The 22,225-nt window shown below is 54.5% G+C and overlaps 11 protein-coding genes across 11 annotated transcripts; 6 read left to right on the top strand and 5 right to left on the bottom strand.

The window, feature by feature from the left end:
* Positions 1-204: 204 nt before the first annotated feature.
* PUNSTDRAFT_59633 (uncharacterized protein) lies at positions 205-844 on the top strand (the record flags this gene model as incomplete). The annotated part of the gene is made up of 3 exons (XM_007379192.1): positions 205-528; positions 587-724; positions 788-844. 3 exons carry the CDS (start codon positions 205-207, stop codon positions 842-844), a joined length of 519 nt encoding a protein of 172 aa, XP_007379254.1.
* Positions 845-1,295: 451 nt separating this feature from the next.
* Positions 1,296-2,752, top strand: PUNSTDRAFT_140651 (mannos-6-phosphate isomerase; the record flags this gene model as incomplete). Its single annotated transcript, XM_007379193.1, has 4 exons — positions 1,296-1,466; positions 1,518-1,764; positions 1,822-2,283; positions 2,334-2,752. The coding sequence occupies exons 1-4, from the start codon at positions 1,326-1,328 to the stop codon at positions 2,750-2,752; spliced, it is 1,269 nt and encodes a 422-aa protein (XP_007379255.1). The 5' UTR covers positions 1,296-1,325.
* Positions 2,753-2,855: 103 nt separating this feature from the next.
* PUNSTDRAFT_58189 (ClpP/crotonase) lies at positions 2,856-4,203 on the bottom strand (the record flags this gene model as incomplete). The annotated part of the gene is made up of 9 exons (XM_007379194.1): positions 2,856-2,894; positions 2,992-3,015; positions 3,073-3,277; positions 3,328-3,395; positions 3,454-3,488; positions 3,552-3,642; positions 3,698-3,854; positions 3,913-4,001; positions 4,027-4,203. 9 exons carry the CDS (start codon positions 4,201-4,203, stop codon positions 2,856-2,858), a joined length of 885 nt encoding a protein of 294 aa, XP_007379256.1.
* A 507-nt stretch (positions 4,204-4,710) lies between these two features.
* On the bottom strand, positions 4,711-4,917 carry PUNSTDRAFT_57751 (uncharacterized protein; the record flags this gene model as incomplete). Its single annotated transcript, XM_007379195.1, has 1 exon — positions 4,711-4,917. A coding segment is annotated over one exon (207 nt), but the record flags the coding sequence as incomplete, so codon positions are not given.
* A 3,075-nt stretch (positions 4,918-7,992) lies between these two features.
* On the top strand, positions 7,993-9,037 carry PUNSTDRAFT_123924 (metalloprotease ATP23; the record flags this gene model as incomplete). The annotated part of the gene is made up of 5 exons (XM_007379196.1): positions 7,993-8,167; positions 8,257-8,516; positions 8,582-8,665; positions 8,738-8,866; positions 8,918-9,037. The coding sequence occupies 5 exons, from the start codon at positions 7,993-7,995 to the stop codon at positions 8,924-8,926; spliced, it is 657 nt and encodes a 218-aa protein (XP_007379258.1). The 3' UTR covers positions 8,927-9,037.
* A 154-nt stretch (positions 9,038-9,191) lies between these two features.
* Positions 9,192-12,506, bottom strand: PUNSTDRAFT_96133 (NADH dehydrogenase I D subunit; the record flags this gene model as incomplete). The annotated part of the gene is made up of 15 exons (XM_007379197.1): positions 9,192-9,355; positions 9,406-9,519; positions 9,579-9,611; positions 9,664-9,807; positions 9,857-10,529; positions 10,584-10,637; positions 10,740-10,823; positions 10,874-10,962; positions 11,020-11,130; positions 11,182-11,280; positions 11,334-11,725; positions 11,775-11,888; positions 11,939-12,038; positions 12,088-12,166; positions 12,256-12,506. The coding sequence occupies 11 exons, from the start codon at positions 12,504-12,506 to the stop codon at positions 10,514-10,516; spliced, it is 1,389 nt and encodes a 462-aa protein (XP_007379259.1). The 3' UTR covers positions 9,192-9,355; positions 9,406-9,519; positions 9,579-9,611; positions 9,664-9,807; positions 9,857-10,513.
* Positions 12,507-12,653: 147 nt separating this feature from the next.
* PUNSTDRAFT_21957 (uncharacterized protein) lies at positions 12,654-12,959 on the top strand (the record flags this gene model as incomplete). The annotated part of the gene is made up of 2 exons (XM_007379198.1): positions 12,654-12,739; positions 12,800-12,959. Coding segments are annotated over 2 exons (246 nt in total), but the record flags the coding sequence as incomplete, so codon positions are not given.
* Positions 12,960-14,038: 1,079 nt separating this feature from the next.
* PUNSTDRAFT_140655 (NGG1 interacting factor 3-like protein) lies at positions 14,039-15,356 on the bottom strand (the record flags this gene model as incomplete). The annotated part of the gene is made up of 8 exons (XM_007379199.1): positions 14,039-14,283; positions 14,335-14,380; positions 14,442-14,563; positions 14,626-14,749; positions 14,801-15,038; positions 15,094-15,142; positions 15,202-15,217; positions 15,276-15,356. 8 exons carry the CDS (start codon positions 15,354-15,356, stop codon positions 14,129-14,131), a joined length of 831 nt encoding a protein of 276 aa, XP_007379261.1. The 3' UTR covers positions 14,039-14,128.
* Positions 15,357-15,546: 190 nt separating this feature from the next.
* On the top strand, positions 15,547-16,363 carry PUNSTDRAFT_96140 (glutaredoxin). The gene is made up of 4 exons (XM_007379200.1): positions 15,547-15,650; positions 15,702-15,817; positions 15,874-15,959; positions 16,013-16,363. Exons 1-4 carry the CDS (start codon positions 15,627-15,629, stop codon positions 16,096-16,098), a joined length of 312 nt encoding a protein of 103 aa, XP_007379262.1. The 5' UTR covers positions 15,547-15,626; the 3' UTR covers positions 16,099-16,363.
* Positions 16,364-17,409: 1,046 nt separating this feature from the next.
* On the top strand, positions 17,410-20,400 carry PUNSTDRAFT_140657 (uncharacterized protein; the record flags this gene model as incomplete). The annotated part of the gene is made up of 10 exons (XM_007379201.1): positions 17,410-17,940; positions 18,001-18,075; positions 18,139-19,322; positions 19,375-19,534; positions 19,590-19,600; positions 19,659-19,688; positions 19,737-19,829; positions 19,889-20,018; positions 20,076-20,125; positions 20,184-20,400. 10 exons carry the CDS (start codon positions 17,410-17,412, stop codon positions 20,398-20,400), a joined length of 2,481 nt encoding a protein of 826 aa, XP_007379263.1.
* Positions 20,401-20,517: 117 nt separating this feature from the next.
* Positions 20,518-22,121, bottom strand: PUNSTDRAFT_110457 (CDF-like metal transporter; the record flags this gene model as incomplete). The annotated part of the gene is made up of 7 exons (XM_007379202.1): positions 20,518-20,544; positions 20,597-20,758; positions 20,811-20,998; positions 21,053-21,554; positions 21,616-21,693; positions 21,760-21,960; positions 22,053-22,121. The coding sequence occupies 7 exons, from the start codon at positions 22,119-22,121 to the stop codon at positions 20,518-20,520; spliced, it is 1,227 nt and encodes a 408-aa protein (XP_007379264.1).
* Positions 22,122-22,225: the final 104 nt, after the last annotated feature.

Consider the following 22,225-nt stretch of genomic DNA (forward strand, 5'->3'; position numbering starts at 1 on the left):
CAAACGAAACAGTGTAAGTAGACCTCCACAACGACGAGGTCGACCCTGCGAAATGTGATAATTACGTAATCGGTCTGCACGCCCATTTAGCGGCGGTCTCTGTTCGTGTGCACACATCCCGCAACCATGCGCGTTACTGCAGCCTACTACGCACTCTCAGCGCTAATCTCTTGCACAATGAGCGTAGCTGCCGAACAAGCAGCTATGATCAACGCGGCTGCCGATGAGTCAGGCTCTTTCGTGAATCCCCATGGCCCCACTCTCGCCGACCTGCTCACCATCGAGCCCTCGGCATCCATATTCTACTCCTATGCACGCGAGACGAAGTTCTCTATGCGATTCTCTGAACAACAGTCAAATACCACACTGCTGGTCCCTGTCAACAAGGCGGTGATGGCTTTAGCGAGGAAACCTCATCAGGGCCCTGCGCCGGGACAGCTCGAGGATGGCGTAACTATCACGGAGCAGGAATACGAGGCGCAGAGTCAAGAAAATGTGCGAAAATGGGTTGGCGCGCACATTATTCCGGTGCGTGATCCAGTGCTATTCCCTTCACTATCCGTGGGTTTCTTACCTCCAGCCATAGGATTCACCCGTGGTCCTGTCTGGCGTCTACTCTACGCTTCTCGCAGGCAGACCTGTTTCATTCAGTGCCAAGATTTCCGAGCCCGACTGGTCTGAAGTAAAAGTAAACGGGGATGTAAGCATCATTGCTCGAAAGGAGGTGGGTCCCCGAATGCCATATATTATCGTCGCTGTCACGACATCTGACTTGATTCATGGTCAGGCTTCAAATGGCGTGCTCTATCTGTTGGATGGTACAATAAAGCTGGACCAGAATTGAGAACTGAAATTCTAGCCGGTGATGGTATCGATTGTATGTTTAGTTGCTGTAAACTAGGATTGTCAACTATTATGACTGCCCCTCGCTGCTTTCTCGTGGCCTCTAAGCCCGATATATCGTGCGGGTGCTCGTTCAGAAGGAACGACGTGACATTAACGCAGAGCTCGCACTTCGTAGTATTCTGACCATGTGGGGCCGAGGGCCCGTACCGGTTCATAGAGGTGCTACAACAAGCGCCCAATAATGGGTGACCAGTGGACCATCACAACGATCATGCATGCAGCTCTTTCTAAGTCTCCGAGGAAAAGCGACAATACTTTCGCAGCATAGATGACGGAGATACTGCGATAATCTGCGCATTCACCGTAGAAGTCAGTGCAGTTTCCTCATTCTTGCCACTAGCACGGTCACCGAAACCAACGATTACGGATATCCAACACTTAACTCTGGCCCCAGCGTCAGCAGCTCTCGCCAGTTCACGATGTCAGATGTTTCGACTGTGTTTCAGCTCATACCGGCTGCTCAGAAGTATGACTGGGGCAAGCCTGCCAAGTCGTCGAGCGTGGCCCGTTTCGCCTCCGCATCCGGCATAACCATCGACGAATCCGCGCCTTACGCCGAGGCATGCAACATTCATGTCTCTTTCCACGCACTTGACTGATATATCACACAGCTATGGATGGGAACCCATCCTTCCGCCCCTTCAAGACTCACCGATGGCACCGTTACATTATCCGAACACCTCCAAAGACACCCTGAGCTGATCGGCGCAAAGGTTCTCGAACGATTCCATGTGGAGAATGGAAATCTACCATTCTTGCTCAAGATCCTGGCAATCGACAAGGCACTAAGTATTCAGACACACCCGGACAAATCTATGGCCGAGAAACTCCATGCGGAGCGACCGGATATTTACAAAGGTCAGCCGATCTATGGCAGCAACACTCCTAGATCAGAATGACATGGGGTGGTGGTAGATGACAATCACAAACCGGAGATGGCGCTCGCTATAACGCCGTTTACCGCACTATGTGGATTCCAGCCCCTCGAATCCATCGCTGCTCGCCTGGAAGACTCCCCTGAATTCGCAGCTTTAGTGCCACCAGAGGACAGGCAGAAGCTCATCGACAGCACGACGCCGTCGGCGGAGGACGGCGCTCAGCAGAAGGCCGCCCTTAGAGCGGTTTTCACCGCCGTCATGACGGCCCCTGAGCATCTCTTCAAGGAGCAACTGAGTCTCTTGATCCAACGATACACGTCCTCCGCCGGTGTGCAGCCAACGCCGCCGGACGATCTGAAAGAGCTTGTGCTTCGCCTTCATTCGCAATTTCCCGGCGACATCGGCATTTTCTGTGCATTCATGCTCAACTATGTGAAACTGACGCCAGGAGAGGCGATATTCCTCGGCGCTGGAGAGCCTCATGCATACGTCTCCGGAGGTACTGTATGCTCCCAGCCTTCCTCCATCGTCCTCTCAATATGCGTGCAGATATCGTCGAGTGCATGGCCACGTCGGATAACGTCATACGTGCAGGGTTGACTCCGAAACTGCGAGACGTACCAAACCTCGTGTCTGGGCTCACTTACGTGGCGGCGCCATCATCGAAACACGTCGTGAAACCCGCGACCGGGCCATCGGGGGCGACGAAGCTCTACGACCCCCCAGTGCCTGAATTCGCCGTACTCCAAACGGTTCTACCGGCAGGCGCTTCTGAGGAGCATCCCGCCCTCGATGGCCCGAGCATCGCGATTGCCACTCACGGTCGGGGAAAACTCACATGGCCTGACGGGGAAACGGAGATCAACACCGGCGAGGTGTTCTTCGTGGGTGCTGGGACGCCGTTGCGGCTGACTTCCCAGGGGGAGGCCGATTTGGTACTACATCGTGCCTTTGTGGAGGCGACTTGAAACGTGGCCACGTCATGCGGAACCGGCAAGGTATATTCCGTATGTGCATTTGCGTCGTGGTCGTTACAGGTCCCACTACATGAATCTCGATCGATTGTGCAATTCACAGTTTGGCTGGGTTCCTGAACTTGGTTCGGCGTTTCTGATGAGGTGCAGATTGTAATGAGCATGATTACCCAAGTCGCAACTCTCCGTCCCCCCGGGATGCCAAGGCGGTGCACTGCAAAAAGACTGCATACCTCCTTGAACGCCGCCAGACCCTCCTATAAGTTCAACTTTGTTTGGCTACTGCAGTGTCCAGTAAAGCATAAATCGCTGACCTTCATATTGGCCCCGTCGTACACTCTTCGCATTTCTGCGCTGAAAGTCGCTCTTTGAAAAGCGTCTTCGACACCTGCATGTTCTGAGGCGAGGATCAACGAACGCTTCGTCGCCTGAACTGCATCGGGGGAATTAGCGCATATGGACTTGGCCAGCGCTAGCGCGGTTGGGAGTACGTCGGGAGGCGCAGTCACGACGTTCACGCTGCACGACCTCGTCAATAAATGCGTGTCTTGGAACGATATCGTGCATACAAATGATACCGATCATGGGCTTCCTGAGCAGTGATGGTTCGTCCCGTGAGCAATAATTCAGATGCAAGCTATACAAGTACGTTGAGATAGGCTGTATGAGCCGTCGATAAATTTGCACTGGCGAACCTGATGACCGGCTATCTTCAATATGCGCGGTATGCCTATGTGAGAGACCCTGGTGAATTAGCATCGATCCTGAACCCGCCACTAGGACAGGCAATGACCTCCTTGGGCAGCGACCACGCCATGTTTGACTTCCGGGAACCCGAAGATGGCATCCCGGCTAGCGACTACCAGATCGCAGTCGACGATAAGCTGGGGCGTGGCGAGCAAATCAGCGCCGCGCTGTAGGCCAGATCGCCGCCCGCACCTCCATTCCTCCGCCAAGGGCCAATCCATTGACCGCGGCGATGATGGGTTTCGGGCTGCCGGAAGTGACACTCCGGCGGGAAATGCTCGCGAAGCCATGGTGAGACGACGCAATCCCGTTGATCTTGGTTTCTGCATCCGATGCATCACTCCCAAACCTGGCGTTGTTGACAATAATGAGTGCCAATAATAAGATACGGATGCGATATCATGCACATCTTGAGATCTGCTCCGGCACAGAATCCACGACCTGCTCCTGTCACAATAGCAACCCTGACAAAGTCGTGGTGGCTTGAGAGAATATCCTCCGGGTTGGTGTGCATATTCAACTTGCCATAGGACCGCCTCTGAGTCGAACCAATCTAACAGTGTTTTGATGTCTGACTCCATCTGCGGGGTCATGGCATTCAAAGCCTCGGGCCGATTGAACGTTATCATGAAGACATGTTCGTCTGGGAACGAGACTTGGAGCTGTTCTCCATGGTGAGGTACTGCGCGACTGAACATCAGGCGCCGTTGGTGAAGGGATCCGGATGAGCGGCGTCAACCGACTGTCGTGGTCCTCGAGGATGGCTGAGGCTCGGGCCGAAGTCGATGTGTTATTCACATGATCAGAAGCCCCCACCGGAAAGCGCCGGTGCCATGGGGTCACGATCGCAGCATCCCCGGACTTCGTTCCGTCCCGAGTTCCTGACGCCACGCTGCTCACTTCCGCAAGAACTTCCGAACATGCAATAACATGATTGCAGACACAGATACTGGGTACTATACAGAACGTGCGCGGAAGCGGAATGCTCTCCCTAACCAATACACGGCTTGTGCTCGATCAACAGCAATGATAACGATAGCGAGAGATGGATGCGACGGTGATATTGTTACAATGCAACAACGGGATCGAAGTCCTTCGAGTAGCGAAGCGGAGCGAGGACGCAGATCAGCTGTGTCAGGCCTGCGGTGGGATCAGTCTTGCTCGTAGAGGGCTCGTGCTGAAGACATACCGGATAGACACCGCAATCACTTGAAAGGGCAGGTTGGCGCATGAGAGCCCCGCCAGCCGCAGTGGCAGCACTGAGGGGCGGTCATGGAACTGACGGGAGCGCCGTGAGGTTGCGCATGTCCCGTAGCGGGCGTATCGCCGGGCGTGCTATGGCAAGACGCGGTAGAGTGGCACACATCGTGGAGGGATGCAGTGGTGGAGTGCGAGTGCATGCTGGCGGTAGTGATATTGGCGGAGTGGTAAGACGTCACTGAGTGCGTTGGAGGCAGGTGGGTGGTTGCACTGGGTGATCTGAGTACGGTTGCCTGGGATGTCGCGGTCCTTTATACGCAAGCGCTGTACAGCTGCAGCCACCGGCAGGAACGGCCACTAGCATGGCCCATGCTCTTGCTACGGATGGGCGATGGATCGGGGTTATACGTAAGAAGTGGTCAAGGGAAACTCGCGAACAACATAGCGCTGTCCCGTGCTCAGCTTGTAGAACTTTGGCCATCGATATCTTGATAGAGAGACCGTCGCTTACGAAGATAAGGCGGGTGCTGACTGTGTACCGGTACCATGCAGCTCAGCTGGGATGGGACCGGCAGTGCGCTGGCCACCTTGGCCAATGGCCGTCGCTTCGTTATCTTGGCCATGTCATGGTCACATTTAGATCCGCAACGCCCGTTATGGTCATGGGGCTGTGTGAAAGATCTGGCGCCCAACGATCTGTCATCCGTACCGCCGTGGCTTCGTCAAATCGAGCAGGAGGCCGATAAACGTTTTGCATCGGTGCCATGCAAGCCGCACTCCCTCCGAAACTGAAGATCAATCGAGCGCCACTATCACCCCTTCGGCTGGATTTATCGCCAGTTACCTCAACTGCAATTTGTAGCTAGCGCAGCCTGGCGTAACCTGATCAGTGCTTCTAGCTCTAGCTACAGAAGATTCTGATCTGAATTCTTGGCCCGAGCAGTCCACTAATGTGGTCCTCGTCGTTTCCACCACCGGAAGTCGCTACGTTCAGCCGCTGGCGTCACCGTAAACTGCTGTTCGCCGAGAGCATGCATCCGCTCCGGGCAGCGTTCCGGGGCACACACGTGGTAGCAGCGAGGTACGAACGATCAGAGGGATGTTCCGTGTCTCCCGGAAACAACAGGTCCGACAATCGGAAAGATCGCTTAGATAGCCAACTTGCCATTCAGATGCTCGCGTTTCTCATACGGCTCCGCTCTGTGACACTTCAGGATTGTCGTGTAGGGATGGGAGGGGATCGTGGATGCCACTGGATGCCACTGACCATCGAGCAGCTGGTTTCGAATCAGAATCGATCAGACGAAAGTCATCGCCCACATTTAGATGCGCCACATCACATTTCAAGTCGGTCACTGCCTTCACGCCATTGGTATTCGCGCTTTATGTTCGCGACAGCTTTCTTTTCTCTCTGCATAAGGCGCCACCAATCACATACGCCGTTAGCTCTGCACTGCATCATCAATATCGCAGTAGATAGACGCTGCAATCCAGGGGCGGGTCGCACGTGCAGTATTCGTCGTATTAGCAGTAGCTCGGAGCAACGCCCGGCTGAGCGATTGCGCGTTTGAATTGCACCTATTCCCGATGAAAGCGCCGAATGCCAAGGTCAAGCGTGCTTCTTCCGCTTCAGCGCTCGCAGATAGGCCGGGGAGATCAGGCACATCTGAGCTCTCAGGACATTCAATAGAAGTTGCTCATGAGGAAGTCGCAGGCCTTCATGCCATATGAACCGATCAGATTATTGCCATTCGGATAGGTGGTGCGCGTGTCGTGAGAGCGGTTTCATACGCCCGGAGAAGCAGTCTTGAACAAGTTTTGGATATGACCTGGTCCTTGCGCGGGGATTTGTGGTGCACAAATGGCAGCTGAGGCTGGACTGGATGTCACGCGTCATGGCAGACTGCAACATCAGCGGAGATAACGCGACTCGGAAACCTGCTTGACTCGATCGGAGGAGATCTGTGCGTCGTGGAGTCGTTGGCACTGGTACCTCTAAAGGAGAAAGACGCGTAGAATAAACAGCGCTGATTTGATTCGTCAGCTAGCTGACCACAGGAAATTACGTTTCATTCCATACTGCAGCGTGTCATCGCGGGTCCAAAATGCCTTCTAGTTGTCGAGTGCATGCCTCAGCCATGTATCAACTATCTTCCACCACCAGCAGTCACTCTGTCAGAACATCCATGTTTTGGAGCGTGCCCTAGGTTCCTGCGACCAAGGCAGCGGTGAATCAAGCACCGAGAGAGTCTTGGTTTGACGTTGCGCCCTGTCACTTGAAGACGATCGGCGTCGAAGCATTACAAATAGACCAGCATCCATTCTAACAAGGTCATATTCAGGGATAGATCACGGTAGAAAACACGTAACAGTCGGGATCGTCAGAGATGATCACCGGCCGCCTATTGATGCCCGGTTGCGAGCCGTTGAACGCGAGAGGTCGAATTGGAACGACAGCATCGCACTGGATCTCGCGCTAGTGGGTCAAGCAGAGTCCTGTCACGTCTTGAAACTACTGTAGACTGACACGAGCATCACGAACTTCATAGCGAGGTTAGCATGTTGTCTTACTAGTGCAAGGGGATGGTTGCATGCATGCAAGTAGACAGCCGAGGGAAAGTTTAGCGCTTCTCTATTCACTGTAAGATGACTGCGTGTCACGCGGGCGCGGTTTCGCTGCTTCTCGCTGCTTCTCTGGATATATCGTGCCGTTACCGAGAAGACGGAGGGGCGAAGGCGTACAAATCATGTCAAGCGAATGCAATTCTGTTAATGTTTGCACTGGTTGTTCGTCGTTCGAAAAAGGTGAGATTATGCGCTGGCCCACGAGCCTGGGCCCAAAGCCAGACCGAAGGATTATGATTTGTGCGTCACTCAGATCAAGTCCAGGACCATGTACGAATTTCCTTGATACGCACCGGAGGTCCAAAGAGGTGAGGCATAAGCCTGAAGCCTGAGCCCTGCTCGAGGCGCGCGACAGTTACACAGTGGCAACACCTCGGGGAACGCACATCGTCATGGTGATATATTTCGTATTCACTGTCGGACGGTGCTATCGACGTTGTAACGTTTCCACTACTCGCTATAGCAAACCACTTGCATATATCTGAAGGGACAAATGCACGTTTCGACAGTTATAAGCTATTACGCAGTCAAACGAGAATGGGCTGCATCGCGGGTTATTTTCCACTACCAGACGCGCTGGTCCGGCATGTGACTTCGATATACCCGTGTAGCTTCATCGAAAACCAGCTTCACCTGTGACGACGCCTCAGTAATCAGCCTTCATGGCCTCCCCATCTTCGGAGGGTCAATCCTCGGATGAACGCCTTTTCGACAGATGGCGAAAACAATTCGGATTAATCACCGGTCTTGGGCTCACCGCGGAGGAACGGGCTCACGAGATGGAGAAACACCACGGTCGGACTTGCGAGAAGTGGAAGACTTTCCTCATGAACTATAGTCAGTATCATCCGTGCGTTTGTCAAAAGACGTCGTATATCAACATTACCCCAGCTCATGCATGATCGCGGTGTGCCCGTGTCGACTAGGTCCCGCAACTGTGTTCATGCTCAAACATCTGAATCTCGTGGGGGCGAACGTCACTTCCGAGCATATTCAATGTTTACCCTGTGACTTCACACGCTCTGGAGGGTTTACCCCGGAACTGGGAACAGTTATACTTTGCCAAGGGCGATTCTTCAACCGAAATCATATGGAAGACACCCTTGTGCACGAACTCGTACATGCATATGATCATGCAAAGTTCAAGGTCAATTGGAACGACTTGCGACACCATGCTTGCAGCGAGGTATGTCCCAGTCGATAACCTACCTCTGCACGAGTGTCGTCAATTGTTCACATTGTTGGCGTCAGATACGCGCCAGCAGCCTCAGTGGCGACTGCAAGTTCACACGAGAAGTGAGGCGCGGGTTCATGTCCTTCTCGAAACAGCACCAGGTGTGTAGGCTCTACACCATGCCGAGTTGTCTCGCAACGGAATAGGTCATTAACCCGCTGTTCATACTTGAGGCTTGTGTGCGGCGGCGGGCGATCATATCCGTTCAGGCGAACCCGGCGTGTCCTGACCACGCGACTGCGGAGCGCGCTGTGAATGAAGTGTGGGAGAGCTGCTTCAATGATACACGTCCGTTTGACGAGGTACGGCTTAGAGTTCTTGTACGACGACTCACTGACGCGCAATCCTGCTAGATATACTAGCGTGACGACGGTCTGGTTGCCCCGGTGTAGCTAGCGTAGGTCGATATTCTAAGCCTTAAATATAGACGCACTCCCGCAGTATTTGGATGAGTCCTTATTCGTAGAAATTTCGCGATCATTCGTTGCTGTATTAGAAGCGTGAAAAAAGGCGTGGAAGCTGATTCGAGACCTTCGGGGTCAGCTGACGACATGTGAACACCGCTGTGAATCTGTGAAAAGGCTTGCGATTGGTCTCACCAGTGCCAGCTGTTGGTTTGTTCTCCCTCTCTTCAGTCTCCTTGCGACTCTCTCCACGACCATGATGTTCGGAAAGCTCACCCTCCTCGCCGTCATCGCCCCCCTCGTTGCTGCCCTCACTCTCGACACTCCGAGCAATGTCCAATCCAACAGTCCAGTGACCATCACATTCTCCGGTAGCGGAACCGACCCGTACGTTCGCTGGCCTGGTCGACTGTAATTGTATGCTCACTCTGCTGCAGAGTGTTCAGCTTGGAGCTCGTGAACGAGATTTTCCACAACTCCTTTGCCATCGCCAACAACGTTCAGCCTACTGCTGGGTCCATCACTCTGACCATCCCTACCGTGCCTGCTGGGTAAGAGATAACGCCATATTGAGGTTGCACTCGTACCCTTTTCTGACCATTGTTCTTAGTGATGGATACACTCTCAATGCCGTTAACGTCTCGTAAGACATCCGACCAGAACGCTTATTGACATGTGCTGAAGCGGATGGCTAGGGACATCAACACGGTTTTCGCGAGCAGCAGCAGCTTCTCCATCTCTGCCGCTTCTTCGACTTCCTCTGCGTCCAGCACCGCCTCCGGTTTGTCGTCGTCAAGCAGTGGATCAGCCTTGACTACGGCGACAGGTTCTACAGCGGTGTAAGTGCCACACTACGGTGTGCCGCTGTCATACTAATGGCGTGAACAGAGTATCCACGACTTCGGGCTTCGGCACCACGAACTCGGCTTCGGCCGCTTCTTCGGGGGCTAGCACAAGTGCTACTGTGCCCTCTGGCTCCAGCTCTGGTACATCTAGCGCCTCCTCATCCACCGGCACCAACTTCAACAGCTCCGCTTCTCCCGTCAAATTCGGTTTCACGTCGACTAACGTCGGCAGCCTCGCCGTCATGGGCCTCGCTGCCGTCGCCGGCATGGCTGTCGTTGCCCTCTGAGGGTGGACTATCCCAAAAATGGTTTGACTCGAGCGAACTGCATCAATAGGGCCTAGGGTGATAGCTTAATTCTCGCAAGGACTTGGTTCTATGGACATCTACGTGATTTCATCACTTGAGCGTAGTGGTTTCGTTTCCTGTAACCCGGTAGCTTGTACAGTCTCTACAGTACGGTCCCGTTATGACGAGTACGCATTGCATCGTATTGCATGGTGTCTGTCCGTCTTTTGTTTGTTTCAGACTGGGTCTAACGAGACCTGGCTTTCTCGGACTCGGTACGCGTACTTCGGCGATGCCATTTCGAGCAGCTCAAAACGGAAAAAAGGAGGCTGCTGGCCAGTTCGCGCCGTGGATATGACGTAAAGATGTCATCACATACTGCACATATACAGGCGGTAATATCGCATCCGGTTTCACCGATCCACCTCGCTAACGTTAGTCGTCAGTTGATGCAAAAACGTGAGCGAAAGGAGGGTAACGCACCCGAACACAAGATCCATCGTCCCGATGATGGCAACGACATCTGCGACAGTGTGCTACGTAGGATGAGTTTAAACCGATTAGCGTACTTGTAACATAAGATCTCACCCCTGCGTAAAAGGCATTAGCAAGAACCAACCATGGAGGAAGAAAAGAGTACCTCTCATCATGAAATCAGAGCCAGCGAGGTGAGCAAATCCTGGCGCACGGATACTGCATCGGTAGGGTCGATTGGTGCCGTCGCTGAATGGAACGTCAGGTTGATAAATAGAAAATTGTGGCGTCGAACTTACGACACCAAGTAGACAGCCATTTCGCCTTTCGGCGCCTCGATTGCAGTATACGTTTCACCCGGGGGTACCGAGAAGCCTTCACTGAATATCTGTAACGAGAATGATGTGAGGCTGTCATAGCTTGCAGATGTGGATAATGGAGTCACCTTGAAGTGATGGATAAGCGCCTCCATGCTCTCCTTCATAGTCGCACGAGGAGGGGGGACGAGCTTGTAGTCATCGACTTTGATAACACCGGTCGGCATCTTGTTCAAACACTGGAAGGCCGGACGTTAAACCGGCAAGGCGGTCTGGGAGGCAATGCGTACTTGGTGAATGATACGTAAACTCTCCCGGAATTCTTGCACACGACAGAGGTATCGATCATAGCAGTCGCCATTCTTGCCCACAGGGACATCGAATTCCACCTAGCAAGTGGGAAGATGAGATGGGATACGACGCGGGAAGGGGTCAATCATACCTCGGCGTACTTGTCGTAGGGCGCCACTTTTCGTAGGTCCCATTTGACGCCGCTGCCGCGCAGCATGACCCCAGAGAAGCTATAATCCATAGCCTCCTTAGCAGTCACCACGCCAACACCTATCGTCCGTTCTTTCCAGATACGGTTGCCCGTAACGACCTCCTCGATCTCGTCCACTCTGCTGCTAAATTGGGTCGCCCATTGATATATATCATTGAGCAGGCCGTGTGGCAGATCAAATGCGACACCGCCAGGTCGGACATAGGCGGCATGCATGCGCGCGCCGGATACACGCTCGTAGAACTCCATCAGTTTCTCTCGCTCCTCGAAACCCCAGAGGAAGGGTGTCAATGCGCCAACATCCATGGCATGCGTAAGGACGGCCATGAGATCTGTGTCATGTATTAAGCGGACTCGCAAGGATGCTAGGATGGCACGTACGGTTGAGTACACGAGTGAGCTCTCCGAATAAGGTTCGAATCCATTTGGCACGTTCCGGTACGTCTATGTTGAGCAATTTCTCGACGGCGAGGGAATAACAGAGTTCGTTGGTCACTAAAAACCGTCGTCGGTCAGCGATTCCAATTATGTATTTGCGGGCTCACTCATAGATACGTAGTCCAAACGGTCAAAATAAGGTAGAGCTTGGATGTAAGTCTTGTATTCAATGAGCTTCTCAGTTCCACGATGAAGAAGACCAACATGCTATATACGGGAGTCAGCAAATAATCGCGGTAGAGGTGTAATTGCGCACAGGGTCTGCACGCAAGATTTCCTCTCCGTTGAGCTCCAGGATAAGACGAAGTACACCGTGCGCAGCAGGGTGCTGAGGGCTGACCCCCAGGTCAGGTTCACTTGATTTGCTGTGGTCGGTAGGGACTCACCCGAAGTTCACTGCCAGAAAGTCCGTATGAACATGTACAGCTCACGCGGCCAAAACTCACCCGTAAAATGTCGCATTGCAGAGCCCTCATCGGCCAGGATCTCCTGAATAGCGACACCATGCAGGTCCTCCGTGGTGTGAGTGTCAAAAGCGGACTTCCCGCCAAGAGTCCCTGTCTTTTCAATTCTGGTCGAAGCCGGCTGCGCACAGCGATGCGTGGTGGTCGACAGTTGACGACGCGCCATGCGAGGCACCCTCGCGAGCTGGCGTCGAAGCAGCATGGAGGCCATCATCGGCGGTGACGGCGAGAGGAAAGAGTCGGGACGTGCCGCTTACGCCGTCAACCTGATCTTCCCCCTAAACCGTGACTGCGCCTCTGCGCGCTTTCAATGCTCCGCTACCTTCCTTCTTTGCTGCTCGTTGGGTCCTTGATCGCGACCTTATGCTCCGCTAAGGATGAACGGCCATGTACTGTTCACGGCGAAGACGGGGAATATTTCGACTTGAACCCCCTCAAGGCCAGGTCGGCGTAGTTCACGTGCAGCCAATACCCTCGTCTCAATCTTAGGTTTATTCTATGCAGCACAGATTATACCTTCCAATCCCCAGGTGGACGCGAGTTCATCATCAATGTTTGCAGGAGCGTCGTATCAGAAACATGGTCTCCGAAAGTTGACGACCCGGACAATATCGCGGCTTTCACCCGTGACTTTGGCGGGATCCGCGGCGACTTTTCCTTGGGGTACGAAGGAAACTATCTGCAGTGCCATTCGTATACTGACATGTTAGAAAGCTCGATGAACAACACCCTGGCGGTTCAAGACCACCACCCACTCCTCCTTCTACAAAACGGGTCTCCTTGCGGCAAGGTGGACTCGATGAAGGCGTCAACGGCAATACGCTTCATCTGCGATCGAGGAGTATTTGGGGCAGGTTTGCTCCTCAGTCTGTGGCTGAAACGCTGAGTCTCATTGCATGCTCCTGGATAGGGACGCCTCAGTTAATCGCCCAGCTCCCACCGGAGGAAGACTCCGCATGCGCCTTCTTCATCGAGTGGCGAACGCACGTGAGTGCGATACACGACCTCTCGATTGTCTGACTTACAGCCATTCCGTGCTAGTATGCGTGTCCCGCGGGAGGCCCGTCCCGCATTTGGGGTATCATATGGATAATCGTCATGGGGTAAACGGTTGACCGCCAGCATCTGCTGCTACATGCTGACTTCGTCCTCAGCTTGGTCGCGTTGGGGTTACTCTTCATCATTGTCGGCGTGCTTTACCGTCGCTACGTCCTGCACCTACGCGGCTTTGCCCAGCTTCCTACCGTTCCTAGCGTATTCAAGTCTTGCGGGGCGGGGTTAACGCGCTTACGCGATATGGTTGAAGACGTGTTCTCGCGTCGGAGTGACCCATATGATCGCTATGGCAGCGCTTGGTCCGGCTGGGGTCGAGGGGGTCGAGTCGGCTTCGATCGGGTGCCAGCTAGCTTGGAGGAAGCCGAGTCTATCCTGGGTTCTGAAGGTGAAGAGACACCCAGGCAGAGTTTCGATGACGGCAACGGACCTGCTAACCCTTGGAACAATCATAATGGTCAAGCACGCCCTGCAGGAATGGATGGTGAAGGCGTCATACGGCTGTAACGGTGTCAGACGATGCGCTCGTGCATGTAGTTCACTTGTTCTATCCATACCCCGGTGAAATATCGAATTCCGACCTTAGACTATTCGAACCGCGGTTCAGCGGTATTGGTACAAGGTCACACCGAATGAGATCCCTGGATCTCTGTCTTACGCAGCCTTTGCCACGCATGGATGACAGTTGGGGCACGACTCAGCATTATCACGTCCCTGATTCTACACGTGCGATAGCGTATTGCTGGATATGGCTGCGCGATAACCCGCCATCACCACCATCTAGACAAGGCGTAGCGGGTGCCTATCCGCTGTGCTGACACCAACATGAAGTTCCGACCCATTGGCTGAGCGGGCCTCCGGGTCATTATGAAGATCCATCTGGAGCCTTCGTACAAGCCTTGGCAGATATCCACGCTCGGTGTTATCATGCCCGCCTGAACCATACGTCAATTCCATCGCAGGCCAACAAGAGCTATGGGACTCACATAGTATCATAGTGCGTCCATTAGCGACAGCTGCGAGGATGTCATGCTATGAGGCGGGAGATGTTTGTCAGGCTACTGTCTTGGTCAACCCTGCAAGTTCTGCCTACGTGCTGCGCTTCCCCCGTGAAATAAACGTCGGCGTCGACACCCATGAGAACCGATCCGCCGCCACCAGCGCAGACTGCAATAGTACGGATGGACACATCTTCCGAAGGCGACGCGACTTGAACTGCACATAGTAAGGATCATTGAAAGGATCATTTGAGAGTGGTAAGTGATAGAAGCGCGTACTTTGTTGTAAGCCAAGCTCTCTCTTGATCCTCATCGCCAGGTCCTTGATGCCTATCGCTTCCTTGAGCGTGACCTTTCTACACGGCAGCAAGCTCGGATCAGTGTTCGCACGCGTCACCTCCGCCTAACTGAGCATGAGTCGTCGTGAAGCACAACCTGAACATGATGAACGAACCCTGTCTTTTTCATCAGACACAATTTCCACTAGCCAGTCGTTGATCCCGCCTTCCACAGTGTCTAAAGCCGTGTGCGGAGTGTAAACGGAGATCCCCGCCGCAGCGCAGCGGAGCAAAGAGGTTTGCAGTTTGTTATCCAAAGTGAGCCGGGAGACCGGTTTGAAGATCGGCGCGTGATATGACACGATGAAAGCCGTCGGGGTTGCGAGTGCCTCATCTGTGACTGCAGTCGTAAGACTGTCATCGACGTTGCAGGTGGTCCGACGCATATACAAGGAGGCGTGTGACATACTCTATGGTCAGAAGGACACGATTGGCATCCGATCGCTGGAATGGCGCCTCTATGGATGCAGAGCGACTCGGTCAGGTCCTGTTGCCTGATACATTCTAGGTACCGCACCTAGTAAAAGTCCCACCTAGTATGAATGTGGATAAGTTTCTGATTAGACAAGATAATCAGAACGACATGCTGACGTTGTCCCATTTCTCTGCAAGGTGCAAGGGTGCGATGCGTTCCATAGCCCGGGATACCGTTCTAACGATTGCAGAAGACATGACGCCTGAGGGGACGAAGGTTCGACTTGAACGCCGTGTGATCGCGAGCAATGCATCCGGATCGCGTCGCGCTTCAGACGTTGATCACGTGCCGCTCTAGGAGCGCTTGCATCATCGGGGTGCGCGACCGTGCTTGGTCGGATCGCTTATAAGATGGGAGGTATGCTACGATCTCTCTCTAGAGCGCTCAGCCCCGTCACCCGTCTGTCCGTAGCCACGCTGTCTTCAACGGCATCCTCATCAAATCCTTCCGCACATCAGCAGCGCGTCATGGCCGTCAAAGATACCGTCGAGGTACGTTGTACCGTTCGCAGAACGCACAGAATGAAACGAGTTTGTCTGTAGTCCACGATCGCCGACAACAAGATCGCGATCTTCTCCAAGTCTTGGTGCCCTTACTGCAAGCGTGCCAAGGAGTTGTTCCGCAAAGAATTCCCCGACGAACAGCCAAAGATCATTGAGTGAGTATATGCTTCCAACATGGCCGTAGCGTCGGGTCATTGATATGGTCGGACAGGCTCGACGAAGTTGCCGATGGTGCCGCCATTCAAGACTACCTCCAAGATAAGACCGGCCAACGGAGCGTGCCGAATATCTTCGTTAGTCAGTGACTTAAACCGTACCCATCTACGCCTAGTATTCATGCTTTTGTGCAGATCAGAAACATGTCGGTGGATGCGACGACGTCCATGCCCTTTATGGCGGGGGCAAGCTGAAGCAGCTCGTGGCCGGAACCGCTTGAGCTCCTGTTTCGTCGAGTTCACGGTGCAGAGTGCCGTAACATCGTACGGGATTGTATCCATATATCCCTGATGAGGTATCAAGAAACCTGAGTATCCAAAACCTGATAGACGCGCGATGCTCGGACCCTCTTGAGGCGAGCTATATGCCATCATCTTTGAAATGACCTGCCATTTCATACGAAAGCAGCTCTCTCAAACCTCGCCAAGCTAATTCCAATGTTGCTAATCCTTCTGTCTCGAACTCTGTCAACCTCGAATGCTCCCTGGCCCTGATCGATGGCGCAAAGTACTAGGTATCTGTCTTAAATCGTGTTCGTCCGCCAAAGTTCTGAACAAGGTTAGCGGTACACATGGTCGACTGCGTGATGACACAGTGCCCTGCTCCGTCCACCTGTTGAATCATCTTGGCGTTACTGCCAAAACGTTCGGCAGTCCTGAGTGCCATTGATAAGGGGGTCGCGGATTTGTCTGCGCCACAGTTATTTCAGAACATACGATGTTGCAGAAGGATACGATGATGGACGAGATAATAAGAATCGGGGTGTTGAGGTAACCTTGGGGAGACCAAAGCTTCCTGAATACCGACTCTTGTCGGCGAACGATTGTTGATCTGTATGATATCACAGAAGGGTAGATGAGGCGACTTCATCCCCCACGAGGAGTTCTTGAAGGTGGCGACATCGTCCCTGATCGTTGGAGCTGGGTGTGTCGCAATGTATGCATTCTCATCCGCACGCTTTGGGGCGAAGTCAACGACGAAAAGTTGAGAAAGATGATGTACGTGCCATGATGATGATGAGCGCCGACGCTGAATACTGTCGGTGGAGATCAATGAGGGCCGCTTCGCGAGTTTCTTTGACAGGCACCATATGTGCTGGTCAACGATGCCGGTCATCACAGTTACTGCTAGGATATACAAGGCGCCCAGTTGCGTGCGATACCGACTGCGATCATTAAGATGACAGGGTGGGTGAAGCCCCTAACCAAAGCCCGGCATCATACCAAGGGGTACCAGATGCCAGACTCGACTCGCGTGAGTCCTGGAAGGGTGCGACCCTACAGGGAAACTAGCAGTTTGTGCGCGCATTCTCGATGAGGGATGTTGTAGTACATTAAGTAGTACTCATGATCAGGTTCCCGGGCGCGTCTGTGGCGTGTGAAATATGGCTGACAACGAGCGGCCGTGCATTACCTTTGCATCCGGTGTCGTGGAGAAACCGCGGTCACATATACGAACGCATCGCCCATATTATCTGTTTCTTGCATACGAGGCTCATGGGCTTGGAAAGGTCGTGATTGTTGCGCCCGACATGTTACCCTCTCGAACCATCGGAAAGGCGCGACGCCGCTCGTCCACTTCAGTCAGCAAGGCTCACAATAAGCGTCCAAAGCTCGAGGATCAGGAGAATGAGGAAGAAGACGAGGACATGACTTCCATTCTGCTCCAAATAGAGCAACATGAAGCCAGCGAAGCGCTTGCACGGCGTCTCCAGAATGAGATGCTACGTACGCAGAGTCAGAGCTCCTCGGCGTTGCGCCCTGGCGACTCTCCGGACGTTATCGTCATCGAGGACGATGACGATGCGACAATCGCTAAACGTTTGGCCTCAGAATGGGCCAGGGAAGACAGTGATCAAGACAGCGGAGAATTTCCACCGCCTCGACGCGATGCAGAATTGCCCAGACGTACAAGCGACGGGACAGTTTCTGACCGGGGCATATACACTCAGAATGCGTTCGAAGTACCTCCTGATCAGCAACTCATGCCGTATCGTGATTTGTTTGTCAGCCCAAAGATCTGCCCCGGGTGCAGATGCAAGATGGAATCCCCGAGAGGACATGTGCGTGGTTCTACATCATCATGCACAGCACTCCGTTGTGTCTGAAGGCGAAACCTCTAGGTTATGTTCTCTGCGAATGTTCCGCCTCCGACTGTCGTCCGTCTCCTCCATGTGACGTGCAGCCAATGCCATGCTGTACGTTGCCGAGGTTGCCTCGCCCGTCTGCCTTGCCCGGCAAACTGTAGAGGTCCGTCGAAGAATCCTGGGTGCACTGTGGAGAAGTGCTGTGCTGAAGTGCGCGCCATCGCCTTGTTTGAAGCATTGGGCGGATTCGATCGTCAATACATTGGCGAGCGCATCGTCAGCAACACTCGCGCGAGAGCCCAGACGGCTACTCGTAAACAGCCCAATGCAGGCAGCGTTGGGCCCGGAGGCACCGGCTACGGCGTTGGAACTACTGGCTACGATCACCACAGTTATCCCAGCGGTGGGCGTGCCTGGAAGGCGGATGTGGAAATTGGCATCGACCATCATGCTGCATTAGCAGCGCACTGGGAGGACGCTATCGTTCGCGCACTGAAGACGGTCACGACGTATCTTCCGGCTCCATATTCCGAGGACGCGCAAGCATACGATATGCTTCCTCATCCTTCGATTCAACCACTCTTAGCTCTCTCGCAGCTGACCGATTTGCTCGGCGATCTTCTTCGTAACGACTCCGTCACGGACTGGACGGGTGCGCGCGGGGAGACGTACGCAGCCGTGTTGGGCTTGCTAAAACGCATGGCAGATTGCGAGTTCACGATCCCGACCTTGGTGCAGGAGCGATGGGCACGCACAGACCGGAATGTTGGGATCGAGGAGTGGATGTGGGGTGAGACCGAGATCGCATGGGAACGTGATGAAAGAGGAGGATGCACCGAGCCCAACGGGGAACCAGGCGATTTCGCCCGAAATCCGCCTTTGTACGACTGTTTTAAGAAGCTGACGAAGCAATGTGAGGCCTTCCTGGGCGGCGTGGCGCAGCTGATGGAGAATAGCCAGGACGACATCGAGGCAACGATCCAGGCGGCGTCATTGTGTGGGGACATGATCGCTGCTAGGGATGACATCGATCGAGCCATGGAAGTCTTGGGCAGGACAACTCTGCGCTCCCGGTGTTCCAAGGGCAAATCCAAAGCGGGCGACCCGAAAGCGGACATGGAGGCTACGTATGCGCAAGCTTGCGAGCGACTCGCTTTCAGGCACGTTACGCTTTCGGTGGCTGGTGCGAATGGGCTGTCCTATCCAACCTTCCATTACACGAGGGAGGTGCAGTCGACGGCGAATGCCACTCGCCTTCCTAAGGACAGGCTTCGCCTGGTGAAGGAACTCTCCACAATGTCGACGTCGCTGCCAACAGGCGTATGGGTACGCGTTGACGAAACCCGAAACGACGTGATGTGTGTTAATGTTAGTCCGTCTCAAAGCCGTATATCTGATCATCGTCGGCAGCAAAATCATGATCGCTGGCCCGGACGGGACACCGTACGCAGGAGGCTTATTCGAGTTCGACTGCTTTATACCACTGGAATATCCAAATACACCGCCTCTGATGTACCTCCGCACCACGGCTGGCGGCCGTGTCCGCTTCAACCCCAACCTATATGCAGATGTACGTTCCTTCCCCTTGCACTACAAAGTCAACGCTGATCTACGAGGACGTAAAGGGCAAGGTGTGGTACGTCTTCTCATCAACGAATGCGTTACGTTGGTTTACCAAGACGTCGCGTCCTTAGCCTATCTTTGCTCGGTACCTGGCACGGACGGTGAATCTGCCGAATCACTCGCGAACGCCTTGCTGACGAGCGCCGCAGTCCAGAAGAGCAATGGTCTTCAAAGTCTACGCTCTTGCAAGTTCTAGTCAGCATTCAATCCATGATCTTTGTGGATCTCCCCTACTTCAACGAGTGGGTCGCGCGTTCTGGAACGTTGCCCGGATGGGAACTGACTTTTCCACCACCGCTAGACCCGGGCACGGCAAAGCTAAACCAAAGGACCCGAGGAGTATCGTCTATAACAAGCACATCGCACTACAAACCGTTCGATGGGCGATGGTCGAGTGGCTGCACGATGACCATAAGGCCGGACTGTGGGGGGTAACGACCCTTCTTCGCTTCCGCCTGTCATGTCGAGCTCAATGGAAACACGATTAGGACGTGATCGCCTCTCACTTTGGCATTCGTCGGCAGCCTATACGTGAATGGTGCGTTTCGAGTTGGCCCCGTCGCCATCCCTTCCTCTGCTGACGCGCATGACGACAGCGTCGCTAAATGGGCACCGGCCGATCCACGCGTGCGAGCGTACCGTATCAGCTCGACGGCAACTGCAGGTGGATGGTACGAGGATGGCGTCGGCGCAGGAGCGAGCTCTGCCATACATGGCGCTTCCGAGCAAGGCACGATGGATTTGCTTGCCGAGTACGACAAGCGGATAGCCAAGGTCATGCAGTGGTCCTTCGTGAACCAGGTGGGGGCCTAGGTGGTGCACATGTTTTGTATTCAACGGCGAACTCAAGTTATTTGCATCCTGTACGCTAGACCAAAGTGGTTGATGACGTGAACTAGTATGTTTACATTGTTCTTGCATCGTACAAATTCATGATTCTTTCTCCTTGCGATGCTCCTGGACAGGACTCGTGAGACGGGTGAAGACAGGCATAGAATACTTGACTGACGGGAGTGTGCGTGGTTTCGTGGTCGACATGGACGAATGCGCGATCGACGTTGGGCAGGAGTTCCAGCTTGTCCTGGAGCTGCTGGCTAATGTCGTGCGCTTTCCAAAGCGGTGTCTCGGCGTCCATGACGACGTCAATTTCCACGAAATATTCAGGTCCACTCTGCGAAACGTCAGCGAGCTGGCGTCGAGAGATAGAGTCGGATGGTACGCACATGGTAGGCTCGTACGGTATCAACTTTTTCTATTTCGTCGCTGAAGGTGGTCGCGTTATAAATCAGTAGCTGTAGGAACTCGTGCGGGGCCGATTTGCCGGCGAGGAGCTCAAACTCGCGGTAGACGGTCCGTCCCCAGGCGGCGATGACGCCTGCAGCGATGATGATCGCCCCCATCGGGTCAAGCCCTGTGTCCCGGGTGATCAACCTGCAGAACCGAACGCTGCAACGAGCTCACGCACACCACTTCAGTTTGGAGCCGCCGGCAGACATGAGAAGTCCGAACGAGTTGATGAAGAGATCGTTCCGGTGGTCTTCCCAGAGGACCTCGACCTGGGAAGACTGTTTGCGGATGGAGAGGCAGTAGAGGAAGAGGAGGAACTTGACGCCGAGGGCGGCGGCGACGGCGACGATGGACGGGATGTGGAACTCGTTGCCGTCCGACGAGGTGATGAGCGAACGGGCGGACTCGACGATGACGACGAGGTTGACGGAGCCCATGAGGAAGCCGTAGATGACGTTGCCGATGGTCTCGAGACGGCTGCCGCCGACGGGCCAGCGGTTGGCGTCCATGCGGGTGGCCTTGCGATGGAGCCAGAAGAGGAGGACGTTGGAGCCGATGTCGAAGATGGAGTCGATGCCGGTGGCGATGAGGGAGAGGGAGAGGGCGGAGATGGCGGCGTACATCTGCAGCACGCAGAGGGCAAAGTTGGCGACCAGGCTGGCCCACACGGCGATTTTCACCTAGGACGAAGGGAATGGGGTCAGCGTTGTTAGTCCCGCAGAGCGAGGTGCGCAAACGCACCGGAAGACGGGCTGCCTCCGCCTGCTCTGCGGCGGCGAGGGTGTGCTCCTCCATCGGCTTGAGCAGCGATTCGATGAGCTGTTACCGCGCGGGCATGATGAGCGCCAACTCTATCACGGTCGTGACCTGCGGTTCTCGGCTCACCTCATTTTGGCCGCGTTGGTAGCGCTCGAGGCGGCGTCCCTTGCGGCCTGGATGGCGTTTGCGGAGGTCGGCGAGGGTGGACTCGGGCTGGAGGCCTGCGCGGAGCGTGAACGGATCGGAAGAGTGCCGCCTGGCGATGGTCGGCGAGCGCTCGACGTCGCGGTCCTGGCCGATGTCTGGGTGTACCGTTGCGTCGGAGTCCTGTAATGAGCCCGGAACAACGTGTTAGCGGAAGCAAGAAGCACTTGTCGGAGGCAGGTGACTGGGGGCTGAGGCGAGGGGGTGGTGCTGACCTTCGGGGCGTCGAGGGCGACGGCGGCGGGGAGGGGGGCGGGGTCGGCGGGGTCGGCGGGGACGACCATGGAAGCACTGAGGGCTGGAGGCACGACCTCGGGAGTCGGGGGCTGGGACGGATGGCGGATATTTGGTGGGACGTGTGTGGGATCGCGCGAATCTGGGAGGCCCG

The sequence above is a fragment of the Punctularia strigosozonata genome, assembly GCF_000264995.1.
Source record: "Punctularia strigosozonata HHB-11173 SS5 unplaced genomic scaffold PUNSTscaffold_1, whole genome shotgun sequence".
In the NCBI taxonomy this organism is placed as follows: Eukaryota; Fungi; Basidiomycota; class Agaricomycetes; order Corticiales; family Punctulariaceae; genus Punctularia; species Punctularia strigosozonata.

Bases quoted from the DNA above. Each gene is read 5' to 3' on its own strand.
- PUNSTDRAFT_96140 (XM_007379200.1), top strand. From the start codon at position 15,627: ATGGCCGTCAAAGATACCGTCGAG. The intron at 15,818-15,873 runs GTGAGTATATGC...ATGGTCGGACAG, and splicing joins GAACAGCCAAAGATCATTGA to GCTCGACGAAGTTGCCGATG. The intron at 15,960-16,012 runs GTCAGTGACTTA...GCTTTTGTGCAG, and splicing joins CGTGCCGAATATCTTCGTTA to ATCAGAAACATGTCGGTGGA.